Source organism: Sus scrofa, chromosome 13 (assembly GCF_000003025.6).
Source record: "Sus scrofa isolate TJ Tabasco breed Duroc chromosome 13, Sscrofa11.1, whole genome shotgun sequence".
NCBI classification, from domain to species: Eukaryota; Metazoa; Chordata; class Mammalia; order Artiodactyla; family Suidae; genus Sus; species Sus scrofa.
The window spans coordinates 31,295,113-31,309,964 of record NC_010455.5 but is presented as its reverse complement, the minus strand read 5'-3'; the positions used below and the strand labels follow the sequence as shown (position 1 = coordinate 31,309,964).

The window sequence follows — 14,852 nt, the reverse complement described above, 5'->3', positions numbered from 1 at the left end:
GCAGGCCTGCAGCTGCAGCTCCGATTGCTAGCCTGAGAACCTTTAGCAACATGCAAAAGTTGCCAGCCAAGGATGGAAACCTGCTCCCCTCCCCCCCTTTCCCCTCCCAGCTCCCTCCAGCAAGAACTGGAACCACATCAGTGACAATGCCAGATGGTCAACTGCTAGGCCACCAGGGAACTCCAACATATATTTAAGCATCTTTTGTCTGATTTTTATAATAGAAAATTTGACTTTGATATTTTGAAAGGTCACAAAAAATCATGTATACCTGTAAAAGGAGTTTGGAGGTATGCTATTATTTCTTTTTCTTTTTTTTTTTTTTTTCCTTTTTTGGCCACCTGGTGGCCGTTATATGGGGTTCCCTGCCAGGGATCAGATCTGAGTGCTGCACAACCTGTGCCACAGACCAGGCCAGGCCAGGCAAGGTGGGAATTTAACCTGCACCCCCAGCACTCCCAAGAGGCTGCCCATCCCCTCGTGCCACAGCCGGAACTCCTTCGAGGTATGCATTTATTTCAAAAGCGACAAACATCTTTTCGTAAAAATTTTAAATTATGTATTCAAATAAATACAGAAATATAAAAATGGTAGCCTCTTTTCCCTTCCTGAGTTCATTTTCTGGAAGTCACCAGGCTGAAAGTTTAGAATGAGTTCCTCCAGATTTTTTTCTACGTATCCTGTTAGAGAAAGCACGTCATTTGTCATTTGTTTTGTGTGTTTTGCTTTCCAAACAAGGACTCCTTTTTACAAATTAGTCTCTCAAACTGCTCCTTCTTTCTTAGCAAAATATTGTTAAATTATTTTAATGTCAGCCATCTGAATTTATTTCATGCCTTTATTAATTTTTATTTTACACTGGCGTATAGTTGATTTTACTTCATACCTTTAAAAAAGAAAACCATGACTGTCCGTAGCAGCCTGATAGTCCCAGGTTCTGTGCCAGTGCTTTAGCCGTGAGGTTGCGATTCGCCAACATGCAGCGGATGCGCCCCCTACCCCCCACCGTTCCCAACATTCAATGGAGCCGGGGCGCCCACGGTCTGTGAGAACATCCAGCGCTCTGCTCCCAACGGGTGAAGGGGGAAGATGGACTATCTTGAGAACAGACCTGAGCCGAACGGTGGAAAGCCAAGCGGTTTGACGGTCACAGGTACCCGTGGACAGCAAGCCGCGAGTGAAGCGCCCCTGTCTCCGTCGCCAGGGGGCGACCGAGCGCCAAGTCTGCGGTACTGCGCCTGCGCTCCGCGCGCCGCCTTGTTCACTTTACGCATGCGTGGCGTGGTCTAGTGGCTACTGGAGCTAGAAGATGGCGGCTTCCGCGGTCTGCCGGGTGGCCGGCACCGGCAGTCGAGTGCTGCTGCGCACCTGCCGCTCGGTGAGATAACAATGAGAGCGCAGAGCAATGGGGTCGCGGGCCTTCGGAACGCAGACGTGGAGCGGGTTGTTGGCGGCGGCGGGTCGCAGAAGAGGAGGTCGCGGGGTCAGGGCCGTGGGAAGGTCACAGCGAGGGCGGGGATGTGAGCCCCACGGCTGATCCTCGGGGCCGGGGCGGGGATCCCACTGAGGCCTTGGGAGCTGAAAAGCGTTCCCCCAGCACAGTTCTTGTTAGTCCCACTCTCCCCTTTCCAGCAGCCGGCCTTGCTGAGGTCTCCTGCGTTGCGGGGCACCGCCACCTATGCCCAAGCTCTCCAGAGCGTGCCAGAGACGCAGGTCAGCCAGCTGGACAACGGGCTGAGAGTGGCCTCGGAGCAGTCCTCCCAGCCTACCTGCACGGTGAGTGGAGTCGGCTCTCGGGAAGGTGTCTCCATGTTGGGCCTGGCCTCTTTTCCCAGGTCGAGGTGTGACCTTGGGCTCAAATGCCCTGTGGTTTGGGTCAGACTCCTCACAGTCATCGCTGCATTGACCTCCTATCCCAATCTCTATCCTAGCCACGCCTTGGTTTCTGGGAGGCAATCCTCACTATAACCTACACTCATTTAGCATAGGATGCCTGCCAATCAGAAGGCCAAGTTCTTTTTTAGTTTTTTCTTAAGCAGCCCATATGAGAGGAATGATTCTTCAATGAGGAAGATGGAGTTCAGAGACATTACATTCGCCAGCCTCATGGCCCCAAATCATAATCTCTTGGCTAGACCAGAACTGTATTGCAGGGAGTTGTGGCTCAGTGGTTATGAAGCCAACTACTATCCACCAGGACGAGGTTCCATCCCTGGCCTGGCTTAGTAGGTTAAGGATCCTGTGTTGTGGTGAGCTGCAGTGTAGGTCACAGATGGGGGCTCATTGTCATTGCTGTGCCTGTGGCATAGGCTGGCAGCTGCAGCTCCACTTCAGCCCCTAGCCTGGGAACTTATATGCTGTGGGTGCAGCCCTAAAAAAAAAAAAAGAATTGTATTGCAGAAGATTCCAGTTAAATAGATAGGTTTTCTGAAAACAGAAAACCTCAAAATCAACTCAAAATTGAAATCTTGGCTAGATACACAGGAGAGAAGATTCTCGGGAAGCCATCCTTCTCTTCATCCCAGGCTCCACATGGTTTTACTGGTAAATTTTTGCTGTTTTCCAGGAACAAATGCTGTCCTGTGATGTAAGTTGTTGCTAAACACAACAGAAGGTGATGGGCAACTTCCTCATCACATGGCACCTGTATAAGCCGCCCCACAGCCTGTTAAGAAAACTTGGCAGAGGGAGTTCCCTGGTGGCCTAACAGTTAAGGATTTGGTGTTGTCATTGCTGCAGCTTATGTTTGATCCCTGGCCTGAGAATTTCTGCATGCTACAGGCTCAGCAAAAAAGAAAAAAGAGTTACCATTGTGGCTCAGTGGATTAAGAAGAACCTGCCTAATATTCATGAGGATGTGGGTTTGATTCCTGGCCTCGCTCAGTGGGTTAAGGAGCTAGCATTGTTGCAAGCTGTAGTGTAGCGCACAGATGCGACTGGTGGCCTGGTCACAGGATCTGGTGTTGCATGGCTGTGGCGTAGGCCAGCAGCTGCAGCACTGATTTGACCCCTAGCCTGGGAACTTCTGTATGACACAGATACAGCCCTAAAAAAAAAAGAACTTGGTAGAGAATGCTGTGTTTCATAGACATTAAGGTGCTCTAGATTGTAAGGAGTACCACTGTGCTCTAATGCCAGAGAAAAAAAGTACTAAATTATAGTCAGAGGATACTGTGGATTATAATAATGCATCTTGATTTAAAAGATGTTAGATGTGGGTATTCTCTTGTGGTGAAGCAGGTTAAGAATCAGGCATTATTGCTGCAGTGGCTCTGGTCACTGCTGTGGTATGAGTTCAGTCCCTGGCCCAGGAACTTCTGCATGCTATGGGTACAACCAAAAAAGAAAGAAAATTATAAGATTCTCTTATTGGGTGCCAAAGAGAGACTTGGTAATGTTAGGTGTCTGGGTCTGAGCAAAAGCTTTTTTTTTTTTTTTTTTTTTTTTGTCTTTTTGCCATTTCTTGGGCCCCTTTTTTTTTTTGTATTTTCAGGGCCACACCCACAGCATATGGAGGTTCCCAGGCTAGGGGTCCAGTCAGAGCTGTAGCCACTGGCCTATGCCAGAGCCACAGCGACGTGGGATCTGAGCCACGTCTGCAACCTACACCACAGCTCACGGCAACGCTGGATCCTTAGCCCACTGAGCGAGGCCAGGGATCGAACCTGCAACCTCATGGTTCCTAGTCGGATTCATTAACCACTGAGGCATGACGGGAACTCCCAAAAGCTTTTTTTTTTTTTTTTTTTTTTTTTAGGGTGAATGAAAACTCTTTCCTTACCATGATAAATGTTTAGCATTTGGCATTCCCACTGTGGCACAGTGGGATTGGTCACATTTTGGGAGCACTGGATTGCAGGTTTGATCTCTGGCCTGGCATAGTGGTTTAAGGATCCAGCGTTGCCACAGCTGCAGCTTAGGTCATGACTGTGGCTCGGAGTGAGCTCCATATGCCACAGGGTGGCCAAAAATGATTTAAAAAAAAAAAAGGTTCAGCATCTAAGCCAGTAGTCTCCTTTAATGGCAAAAAGTCAAAATTGCCAGGAGTCTCTACAGTGCGAGGACACAAGTTCAATCCTCCCTAGCCCAGCACAGTGGATTAAAGGATCTCATCCCTGGCCTGGGAGCTCTGCAGGGCTTCCAAAAAAAAAAAAAAAAAAAAGGACATAATCACCAGAACAAAGGCAAGGTATAATTTTTGGAAGGAGAAAAGTGTTTATAAATGACTAGTTGCTTGCCTAGAGGAAACAAAGAATCAAGTGAAAAAGTGCAGTTGAATTTAAGAATTTCCTATGGTGATGACACTGTTAGAAGCTTCCCCAGGAGTCTTTTTTTTTTTTTTTTTCTTTTCCTCTGTGGCCACAGCTATGACAACACCAGATCCTTTAACCCACTGAGAGGGTCCAGGGATAGAACCCATGCTTCCACAGAGACCTAAGACACTGCAGTCGGATTCTTAACCCAACACACCACAGCGGGAACTCCATCTCTGGGAGTCTTGATAACCAGTCAGGAAATAGAGCAGGAAGGAGAAGTGGTCCAGTATGACTCGTCCTTCAGCTGGACCCTCTTCCTCTGGACACAGGGGATCCTGATCAGAAGCTCTTACCTAGCCTGGGACTGTGAGCCCCCTACTGGGGCTTGTGCTGGGTCACACTCACACAGGGTGGGATATAAGTGAGGGCTGAGGTGGTCTGTTTGTTGCCTTTATCTGTGGTTTCTTGTCCAGGTGGGTGTGTGGATTGACGCGGGCAGCCGTTACGAGAATGAGAAGAATAATGGGGCAGGCTACTTTGTGGAGCATCTGGCTTTCAAGGTGAGGCTCCCAAAGTCCTCCATCTCCCCTGGGCCTGGGGCTTCCTGCTGTCCCTCCTGAAAATGCAGGTCTGAAAAGTCAGTCTCTCCTCGGTCATGGGCAAAAATCTGGCTGGCTTTTTTGGAAGGAGCCACATAGGCTTGGTCTTTCCAGAGGGAGCATCTGTCTGGTGAGCCCCTGCACAAGACCAGCAGAGCCAAAACCTAGGGAGCCTCTACACTTCCCCAGAGGGCAGGCCTATGTTGTGTGTATGCATGGATGTAAGTTATCGATATACATATGCATTGTAACAAATCCACAGACTTAGTTATTTTGAAATGCTCTGCGTCTCTTGTTTTTGGAGGTGAGTACTGAGCTTTCTTGAGGACAGGAATAGCCCCTAAGCCAGCTCATGTTGGCGTGGAGTAGAAACTGAGTTCTTAAGTGAATGAAAAAATGGAGAAGAAGATACAGGATGGCTGGGTATGGAGAGGGAATGGGCAGCTAGAGCCATCTCCAGCATCACAGATGTGTGTGTCCATTTCAGCAGATACGTGTGTGTCATTCAGAGCACTATTGCCACATATGCACACACACATGGGACTAGGCTTGAGTCCCACAGGCCACTAGCACACACAAGTTGTATGAATGGTGTGAGGGAGAGTGGGAGGCATCACTTGAGCCCAGGTGTGAACTTACCTGACCAAGACTGTCAGTAAGAGGAGAGGGAGTACTGGGAAGGTCAGGCCATTATGGGAGTGCTGGATTTCAGATACACTTGCTTTGGCCATGCCCTTCTTTCCCTGCCCCTGGATGTGTCTCCATTCTGTTGGCCTGTGATGCTGTGGTCTCCATCAGCTCAAGCCCTGCTTAGCACCTGGTGAGCATGGACTCTGGGCCCTTTGGACCAGTGGTCTTGCTAGGACTGTAGTCTGTGAGGATGTGGGGGGCCTGGCTCCACGTGGCTCCTTTTTTTTTTTTTTTCTTTTTTCTTTTTGCCATTTCTTTTCTTGGGCCACTCTCCACATGGCTCCTTATTGGTCCTGTTGGCGTCTGGTTCTAGGGAACAAAGAATCGGCCTGGCAGTGCCTTGGAGAAGGAGGTGGAGAGCATGGGGGCCCATCTTAATGCCTACAGCACCCGGGAGCACACGGCTTACTACATCAAAGCGCTATCCAAGGACCTGCCAAAAGGTATGCTTGGAGGATGGGGCAGGGATAGGGGTAGGACTTCAAATGGGGAGGGGGCAGAGGGCAGGCACTCAGGGGCCCCTGGCCTGGCTAAAGAATGGGGTTACCCGTAGAGAATGGCCATGCACAGAGCAACCAGCGGTTTTAGGCCTGGGGGATTTGTGCTGTTATCGGTCTCTAGTGGCCCAAACCTGTTCTACTTGCCTCCAGCTGTGGAACTCCTGGCCGACATTGTGCAGAACTGCAGCCTAGAAGACTCCCAGATTGAGAAGGAGCGTGATGTGATCCTACAGGAGCTGCAGGAGAATGACTCGTCTATGCGGGACGTGGTCTTTGACTACCTGCATGCCACGGCATTTCAGGGCACGCCTTTAGCTCAGTCCGTGGAGGGGCCCAGTGAGAATGTCAGGTGAGAGTTGGCTAGGCCTGGGGTAGAATTCGTCCCCTCATTCTGGCCTGGCCAGGCCACATCTACACAAGTGTGTTTATAGTTGGCTGACAGCCTGTGCTCTCTGTTTTCCTAATTCACACAACTGGAGACATTTTCTATGTTGCCATGTGGTCTCTGTGAGTTTTTTCTTAATGCCTGTGTAGCCTTCACTTGAATTTCAGACTTGGATTTAGGGTATGTCTCCATACATGTCCTACCAGCCCAATGGGGAGGGTGCGAGCAGGGTGTCTCTCCATGTGGCTTCTTGTCCTCTGGTGGGATGAGCCTAGCTGCTGCCCCTCAAGAGCTACCACTGTGTCAGCTCACACCCTCCTCGGAGGGGACTATGAACCTGTCCTGGGGTCAGATGTGAAGGGGGCCCAATGTGGGCTGCCCTCTGGGCCCCAGAGCCACAGGTGTATGAGCCATATCACTCTGATTTGGGGTTGGTGTTGACCCATAGACTCTCTGTCTTGCAGGAAGCTGTCTCGGGCAGACTTGACAGAGTATGTCAGCCAGCATTACAAGGCCCCTCGAATGGTGCTTGCAGCAGCTGGAGGTGAGCAAAGGGCTCTTTGAAGCCCTGTGGTGATGAGTGGATGGGCTGCAGCCTTGGGTACCAGGGCCAGGTCTCCTGGTTCTGACTGTAGCAGATCTTCCACTCTAGGGGTCCTGTTCCCACTCTGGCCTTGAGGGACTGACCTCTTTTCCATGTTCTCTGAGGTGGGGTAGGTTTCTCTTCTGCTGCCACCACTAGGACTGGCCACACAGGGCTGCAGTTCCCCTCCTTAGTACGGGCTTCAGTTGAACTGCTGGCTCTTCCAGGCTTCAGGCCTTTTTCAGCTCTACCTGGCCCTTGGAGATGGTTTGTAGGCTGGTGGTAGAGTCAAGCCCCCAGGCATGTTCCTTTTGGCCTTGCCAGAGGGCACACCAGACAGACATCAGATGACAGTGGGAAGTGCCTTGTAAGGAAGGCACAGAGTGGTAGGGGGATTTTAATGGAGACTCTGAGTTGGAGGTTAGGGCGATGCATTTGAACAGAGGCCTAAAAAATGATGGGATTTAATTAGGTGGGGAGTAAGGGGCCTACTGAGAGGGGAAGCTCAGTGTCATGGCCTGATGTGTGTTGTGAGGCTTGCACTGCTGCCGTGTGGGGGTCGGAGCAGAAGCAGACAGACCTGGGTAGGGGTTGTAGCAGGCACCCGGTGGGAGATGGCAGGAGCAAGGGAGGGAAGTGGATGAGCTCAAGATGGTTTTGTAGATGGAAACTTGATAGAGGTCTGGACACAGCTGGGGCGGGGGGGTGGGGAGCACAGTCAAGGGTGCTTCCCCACCTGGCTGGTCAAGAAAGATTGGCAGGAAGAGCATGATTGATGGCTTTGGGGCCAGTGAACCTGGGGCCCAAGAGCAATTTGAGCTACTGACACATCACACTGTTGAGTCCACTCGGATCTGAGCTCAGGGAAGGAAAGAATGAAAGGCAGAGGCACCGGAGGGCTGTACCCAGGAAAGGCTGCTTATTACCACAGTGCCCACCGATAAGGGTGCTGGAGCAGTAGAGGCCTCTCCTTGCAGAGGAGAGGACCAGCAGGGGTCCTGAGGCATGAGTTTGTAATGATACTGTTAAGTGTCCCCAGCTCTTTGAGCCCTCTCACCGGCCAACCCCTACAGGGCAGTAGCCAGGATCTGCTTGAGGAAGAGCTAGAGGGCCAAGGCAGAGCAGGTGGCCTTATGCCCAGCAAGCACCAGGCTTGTCCTTGAAGCTGGTGAGAGTGTGTCACAAAGGAACCTGTTGTTTTTTTTGTTTGTTTTTGTTTTTTTGTCTTTTTGCCTTTTCTTGGGCTGCTCCCGCAGCATGTGGAGGTTCCCAGGCTAGGGGTCGAACCAGAGCTGTAGCCACTGGCCTACGCCACAGCACAGCAACGTGGGATCGGAGCCATGTCCGCGACCTACACCACAGCTCACGGCAACACCGGATCCTTAACCCACTGAGCAAAGCCAGGGATTGAACCTGCAACCTCATGGTCCTTAGTCAGATTCGTTAGCCACCGTGCCATGATGGGAACTCCAGGAACCTGTTTTCAGGTTCAGTATGCTGCTGCTTCCTTGTGGCTGAGGTGATGGGAGCTGTTCCACCCTAGGGTGCCTGCCCCACCCAAGGGACAGTGTGTCTGTGTCTGTGGAGGGTCTTCTTCCCTCACTTTGTCCTGATATCACGTCTCTCTTTTTTGTGTCTCCCACTGAAACAGGACACAGGGCTCTCCACTTGTGTGCAATTTCCCCTACCCTGTGCCTTGGAGCCTGGCCGGCCAGTAATTGCTATCTGTCTCCGCAGGGGTGGAGCACCGGCAGCTGCTGGACCTCGCCCAGAAGCACTTCAGCAGCCTCTCTGGGACATACGTTGAGGACGCTGTGCCTGCTTTTACTCCGTGCCGCTTCACCGGCAGTGAGGTGGGCTGCTTGGTGACCAGGGGGTAGTGCTCAGCTGGGGGCCCCTTGTATGCATGGCTATCTTCATGAGTGTGGAGATGCCTTGGGAGTTGGGAAGGGGTCCAGCAGCTGCTGCCTCACAGGCACACGTGTTCACACTTGCATGCACTCTCCACCCACACTTGGCACCTTTGCTGGTCGCTCAGGCTGTCGGGCTGGCCCTTAGCCTCGCCATGTATTATTTCAGATCCGCCACCGTGACGATGCCCTCCCTTTGGCCCATGTGGCCATTGCAGTGGAGGGGCCCGGCTGGGCCAACCCGGACAATGTGCCCCTCCAGGTGGCCAATGCCATCATCGGCCACTATGACTCCACTTACGGTGGTGGCACAGTGAGTGCTGGGGTGGGCATGGGGTCGGATCTTGTCTTCAGGGAAGAGAGGGAGCTGGGCTGTGGGTGCTTATGCTGTGGGGTTTGGGCATGGGCCATAGACAGGAGGGTGGGTGCTGATCACCCTCACCCCTGGCAGCACATGTCGAGCACACTGGCCTCAGTTGCTGCTACCAGAAAGCTGTGCCAGAGTTTCCAGACTTTCAACATCTGCTACGCAGAGACTGGTTTGCTTGGCGCTCACTTTGTCTGTGACAACATGAGCATTGATGACATGATGTTCTTCCTGCAGGGCCAGTGGTGAGTGGCAGCGTGGTCCTGTGATGGGGGCAGGGGGAAAGTGGGGGGAGGGAGGCCTTTGAGCAAGACTAGAGACTGGAGACTCAGAGATGCACTGTCCCTCAGAATGAATCCCACCCTGCCCCTGCTTTAGGATGCGCCTGTGCACCAGTGCCACAGAGAGTGAGGTGGTCCGGGGCAAAAACATCCTCAGAAATGCCCTGGTGTCTCATCTGGATGGTGAGTCCTGTAGCCCTGTGGCAAGGGATGAAGGTGTACTGGCAGTGACTGTCCCAGTGTGGCCACCGTTGCCAACCAAGATTGGAAAGGGAAGCATTCAGGAGTTCCCGTCGTGGCGCAGTGGTTAACGAATCCGACTAGGAACCATAAGGTTGCGGGTTCGGTCCCTGCCCTTGCTCAGTGGGTTGACGATCCGGCGTTGCCGTGAGCTGTGGTGTAGGTTGCAGACGCGGCTCGGATCCCGAGTTGCTGTGGCTCTGGCGTAGGCCGGTGGCTACAGCTCCGATTCATCCCCTAGCCTGGGAACCTCCATATGCCGCGGGAGCGGCCCAAGAAATAGCAACAACAACAACAACAACAAAAAGACAAAAGACAAAAAAAAAAGGAAAGGGAAGCATTCAAGGTCATACCATACATCGCCACCGTTCCTCCCACAGGGGCTTGGGTCTTCAAGTACAGGTGCGGGTGGGCCAGATCAACCCATCAATACAGTGAACGCTTATTTAACAAGAGTTTTGATCTAGGGCCAGACCAGGGTCCAAGTCAGCCCAAAGCTGGAGGTTCTGGGTGTCCTTGTGGTCCAGGATTGGACTGTGTGGACCTGTGAGCTTTCTCCACCCTCACAGGCACCACTCCTGTGTGTGAGGACATTGGACGCAGTCTCCTGACCTATGGGCGCCGCATCCCCCTAGCTGAGTGGGAAAGCCGGATTGCGGTAACGAGGGCCCCTGGGAGAGGTTCTGGCATTTTGACCTGATGGGACTCCCAGAGGGTGGGGAGTTGAGGCCGTGCAGACTGTTCTGATAGGTGCCCCTGGTGTCCCAGGCAGTGTCGCCTGCCAGTGTGGTGCAATTGGAGGGCAGGGCAGAGGCACTGGTACTGTGGGGGTCGGTGGGGCCTGTGGAAGTCTACAGTCGGGAGAGCTCTGCTGCCTTTCCCCTTTGGGGTGAGGGGGCAGCTCCATGGTACATGTGGAAGATCTTGGGTGCCTGGGTAATGCTGACTGGCTGAGTTGGTCCCCAGGTGCCTGTCACTCAGTGTGCCCTCTGCTTTGTCCTGCAGGAGGTGGATGCCAGTGTGGTGCGTGAGGTCTGCTCCAAGTACTTCTATGACCAGTGTCCAGCAGTGGCTGGACTGGGTGAGTAGCCTAGAAGGTCTGCTCTTTGTCCTCAGGCCATCGTCTTGGCTTCCCCTCTGCTTCTGCTTCCCCCTCCCCCAGCTTTCACTGGGCACAGCAAGTTGAGGCCCCCAAAGGCTCTGCCCAGTAACCTGGCTGCCAGGGAGTTCTTGCTCAGAAAACCTGTTCTAGCAGCTCCCTGATTCTCTGCCAAGGTGCCTCCATCAATACCCCACACCCACCAGGTAACGGACACCTCTGTGTTTGGGGTGGGGCTCCAAGGGCCAGAGCATGAAGGGACAGGCTCAGTACCCCCTGGAGGAATGTTCTCTTCCCTCTTTCCACTCAAAGCCTGTCTTGTGCTGCTCTGGGCAACTCTGAATGGGGTGCGGCGCAGGGCCAGGTGTCCCTGTACAGGCCAGGTACCCCACCCTGACGCCCCACCCTATCCCCACAGGCCCCATTGAGCAGCTTCCAGATTATAACCGGATCCGCAGCGGCATGTTCTGGCTGCGCTTCTAGCCAAGAAGCCTGTGCAGACAAGAGGGTGGGGCCGGGGTTCGTGGTCCCCCCACCACAAACGTACCACCTCAGCTCTTCAAACCTGTGCTACACGTTACCACCAATAAAGTCTTGTTTGGAGAACTGTGTTGTCCCTCACTTGGCATTGGCGTGGAGTTCAGTGGGCACTGGATGGAGGAACAGGGACCTCTCCCCCCTGTCCTGCATCTCCTGGATCCTTCCGCCTTCCTACAGGCTGATGTGGCCTCAGCCAGGGGCAAGTGTGAGGGCTGCAGCACGGAGGCCGGAAGTCTTTGATGCCTGAAGGGAGCTGGGGCCAGCTGTTTCCACTTAACTACGTGGGGGATGCTCCTGGCTAGTCTGTCCCAAGAGTCGGGTGTGGGAGCCCATGGGAACTGTAGACCCAGCCTTTTGCTCCCAGCCTGGGAACTCAGGGGGCTTGAGGGGGAAGTCCCTTGCTGTGGGTCCTGTGCAGTTGCCCTTTGGCAGTTCCTGGTTCCCCAGATGGATGGGGAGAGATCAAGGACTGTCCCTGAGGAAGCCTTCATATGTTTACTCTGGATTCTGAGGAGGAAGGTAGCCTGGGGCATAGTGTTCCCATTTGGTTTCTTACTGCTGCCTAGACAGGCAAGGCAAGAATCCTTTGCCTCGATCTGCAGCTGACTCAGGCTCCAAGAATATTCCTGAGCTCAGTTGGGCCTGAGCCCCCTCCCTTGACTCGGTCTGTCCCAGGCAAGTCCTAAACTGCTGGCCCAGCAATCTCCTCTCTATCTCCCTAAGGATGTGGTGAAGCTCTCTGTCTAGTCCCCCTGCTGCCTTTGGGCCCTGGTCCCCAGGGCGGGTGGGGCCTGGTTTGCCTATGAGGAAGGTGCTGGCAATTGCCAACAGGGTTCTGGGACAAGGTTTGTTGAGAAGATGGCTCTTCAGAAGGCCCGCAGCATCCTAGCCTTGCAGTAGCCAAAACAACCCTTGGTTCCCTCACACTTCACCCCAGTACTTTTCCCTCACCCATGTTTGTTGCCACAAATTGTCAATTAGGAAATAACTAGAACCCAGGGCTGAGGTACTCAGGCCAACCTGCTTCGTGAGTGGCTGACTGGAGAAAAGCTGTTGGACAGTGCAGAACCTTGACAGGCCCACCTTGGGTAACTTAGACACAGCACACTCAGGCTGGGGGAGCAAATGCCAAGCCTGTTACCCCAAGTTTGAGCTCCTGGAGGATGAGACTCGATTTCTATGCTGAGTCCAGGCCTGACCCTCAAAGGCTTTCAGGTGTGCTGGACATGAGGTGCTTGAGCTCCTGGGGCAGACCTGGTCCTAGTAGACCTCGCATCCCTAGTCAAGGAATTTGATCTTAACTCTGGGGCATGCTGGGGGTGGGGGTGCGTGGGGAGTTACTGGGAAGAGAAGTGACTTGGTCAGCTGAGATTGAGTCTGGGGTCAGCTGAGATTGAGTCTGACCTCTAGGTGAGCTGTTCTGTGGCAGAGCAGATGTCAGCTCTAGGAAGAGCTGGTATGGGCTTCGGGGGACACAAGCATGACAGCATAACCAGGAGGGCTGGGGTGACACAGGAGAGTAGTATATTGGAGGAGGATGACCTGCCTGGCTTTGATCATAGTTCTGAGAGATTTGGAGGTGTCCATGACAGTGGGGTGTAGGGCTGGTCCCTCAAAGTGGCCCCAGTTGGAGACATGGTACCGCTTAAAGCCAGAGAAGGACATGTCCAGGGGAATGTGGGAGGGACAGAGACAGGACTCCAGGGTAGTGGGACCCCATACGAAGGAGCTGGTTTCTGGGGATGGGCCTTAGGCTGTGTCCCTGTGAGGAAGCTGGAACCAGGGCCTCAGGGGTCAGATCCCTGCTCCTGAGCCTGCTGGGAGCTCCAGACATGCACTCATCCTCAACCTTGCTTCTACCTCCAGCAGCCTCTCCCAGCACTCTAGGTGAGCCCCTCACAGCAGGCAGCCCTTCCTTTCTTTGGGGGCGGCCTCATGGTTCTGACAAAGTTTGCCTGAACACCCTCCCAGCTGGGCCTCCAACCTCATGGACCCCCACATGGATGTGTGCTCATGCTGTAGGGCCCACTCTGCCCTGCTCTCACCTACCCTTGCTGTAAAGTGGAGGTGAAGGCCTTGGGGGGCAGAAGCTGCCTTTATAACAAGAGCATGTCTGGTTCTCTGCAGCCCTCACCTGTAGGACAGAGTCAAGAGGTGGGGGTGGGGGTAGGATGTTCCTGGGACATGGCTGAGGAGACCCTGACCTTGGGAAAAAGCCCGTGGATCACAATGATAATTTGGGGCTGTTCCTGTAGCTCTGGCTTTCTGAACCTAGGGAAACAGGCAGCATGGATGGTCCTCACTGTCCCCAATTCTGGCCATACCAGAGACTTCAGGCCCTGGAGGAATCCGAGGGAGACAAATTTAACAGAAGTGCCTTCTCCATCTCTCCCCAATTAGCCTGTGGAGCCCCAGGGGAGGCTGTGAGGCCAGGTGTGTTGGAATGGGCCCAGGGGCAGTGGGGAGTATAGATGTGTGTACTCTCCAGGCTTTCCAGATTCATCTAGGAGGAGCAGAAAAAAAGCAGGGGGTCTGTTCTTGGGTGTGGCTCTCTGTCTTGGTATCACCCCCTATAAAGAATATATATACATATACAAAGACAAGCGCCTCAGGATTGTATTCCTGGCCTGAATGTGTGTTGAGGGGACGGTCCATGATTATAGAAGCCAGCTGAGGGAGATGGGTGGGAAGTCAGCCTGGTTAAGGGGAGAGGAGTGGGGTAAGGGTAGTTACGAAGGTGAATGCTACAGGCGGAGCTTGAGGACAGTGAGGAAGGAGGGGAGGGCCCATGGAGACCTCTGGGCCTGGTGGACATGATGGGTTGAAAGGTGTCTTCAAGAAGAGTGGGTTGAAGCAGGGAACTCTAAGGGGCTGGAATGAGGATGTGTAGGTTGAGGGGCCTGGCTGGAGCAAGAGAGGCCCACCAGTGGTGGGTGTAGGCAGGAGGGGCTGGATTCCTGAGAGATGAGCTGTCACTGTGGGTGGTCCACCCTCCACATGTGAATAACCCCTCCCTGCAGGCACAGCTGGATGGCATCTGCCTGGGGCTGGTTCAGGGCATAGTAGGGGTTGCGGGACACTGGGATGGACACGTACACATAAGCATGACCCAGATTCTCTCCTGGCTTCCCCTTCCAAAGTGGGAGTGGGCATTACTGGGATGCAGCCCAGAGATGCCTTGCTCTCCCTGGGATAAGCCCAGAGCCCCTCATTTACTAGGGGCTGCTCTGCTCCTTGAGGGGATTGGGGTGACCCACCCGACAGACAGACAGAGGGATGGCTGAATCACAGGAGAGGCCGGCGGGACTAGTGGCCTGAGGGCTTGTCTGGGCACCCCAGTGGAGGGGGGGTTGTGAGTCATCTCCAGCTGCAGTTTACCCCCACCGACATCCTGCTGTGTCT

General features: G+C 53.5%; 1 protein-coding gene across 4 annotated transcripts; it reads left to right on the top strand.

Annotated features, from left to right (window-relative positions):
• Positions 1,246-11,516, top strand: LOC100156879 (cytochrome b-c1 complex subunit 1, mitochondrial). Of its 4 annotated transcripts, none has more exons than XM_001926629.6 (13): positions 1,246-1,378; positions 1,636-1,776; positions 4,730-4,816; positions 5,859-5,988; positions 6,196-6,394; positions 6,895-6,974; positions 8,751-8,866; positions 9,093-9,236; positions 9,375-9,535; positions 9,669-9,754; positions 10,381-10,469; positions 10,817-10,892; positions 11,329-11,516. In XM_001926629.6, the coding sequence occupies exons 1-13, from the start codon at positions 1,310-1,312 to the stop codon at positions 11,391-11,393; spliced, it is 1,443 nt and encodes a 480-aa protein (XP_001926664.3). In that variant the 5' UTR covers positions 1,246-1,309; the 3' UTR covers positions 11,394-11,516. The 4 variants fall into 4 exon arrangements, with proteins under 4 accessions (XP_001926664.3, XP_020926297.1, XP_020926296.1 ...); XM_005669522.3 differs by having other exon boundaries at positions 1,248-1,378; positions 1,633-1,776; XM_021070638.1 differs by having other exon boundaries at positions 9,093-9,535.

Excerpts from the sequence above, each read along its gene's own strand:
- LOC100156879 (XM_021070637.1), top strand. The coding sequence starts at position 1,310 with ATGGCGGCTTCCGCGGTCTGCCGGGTGGCCGGCACCGGCAGTCGAGTG. Across the intron at positions 5,989-6,195 it reads ATCCAAGGACCTGCCAAAAG|CTGTGGAACTCCTGGCCGAC; the intron begins GTATGCTTGGAG and ends ACTTGCCTCCAG. Across the intron at positions 6,395-6,894 it reads GGGCCCAGTGAGAATGTCAG|GAAGCTGTCTCGGGCAGACT; the intron begins GTGAGAGTTGGC and ends TCTGTCTTGCAG.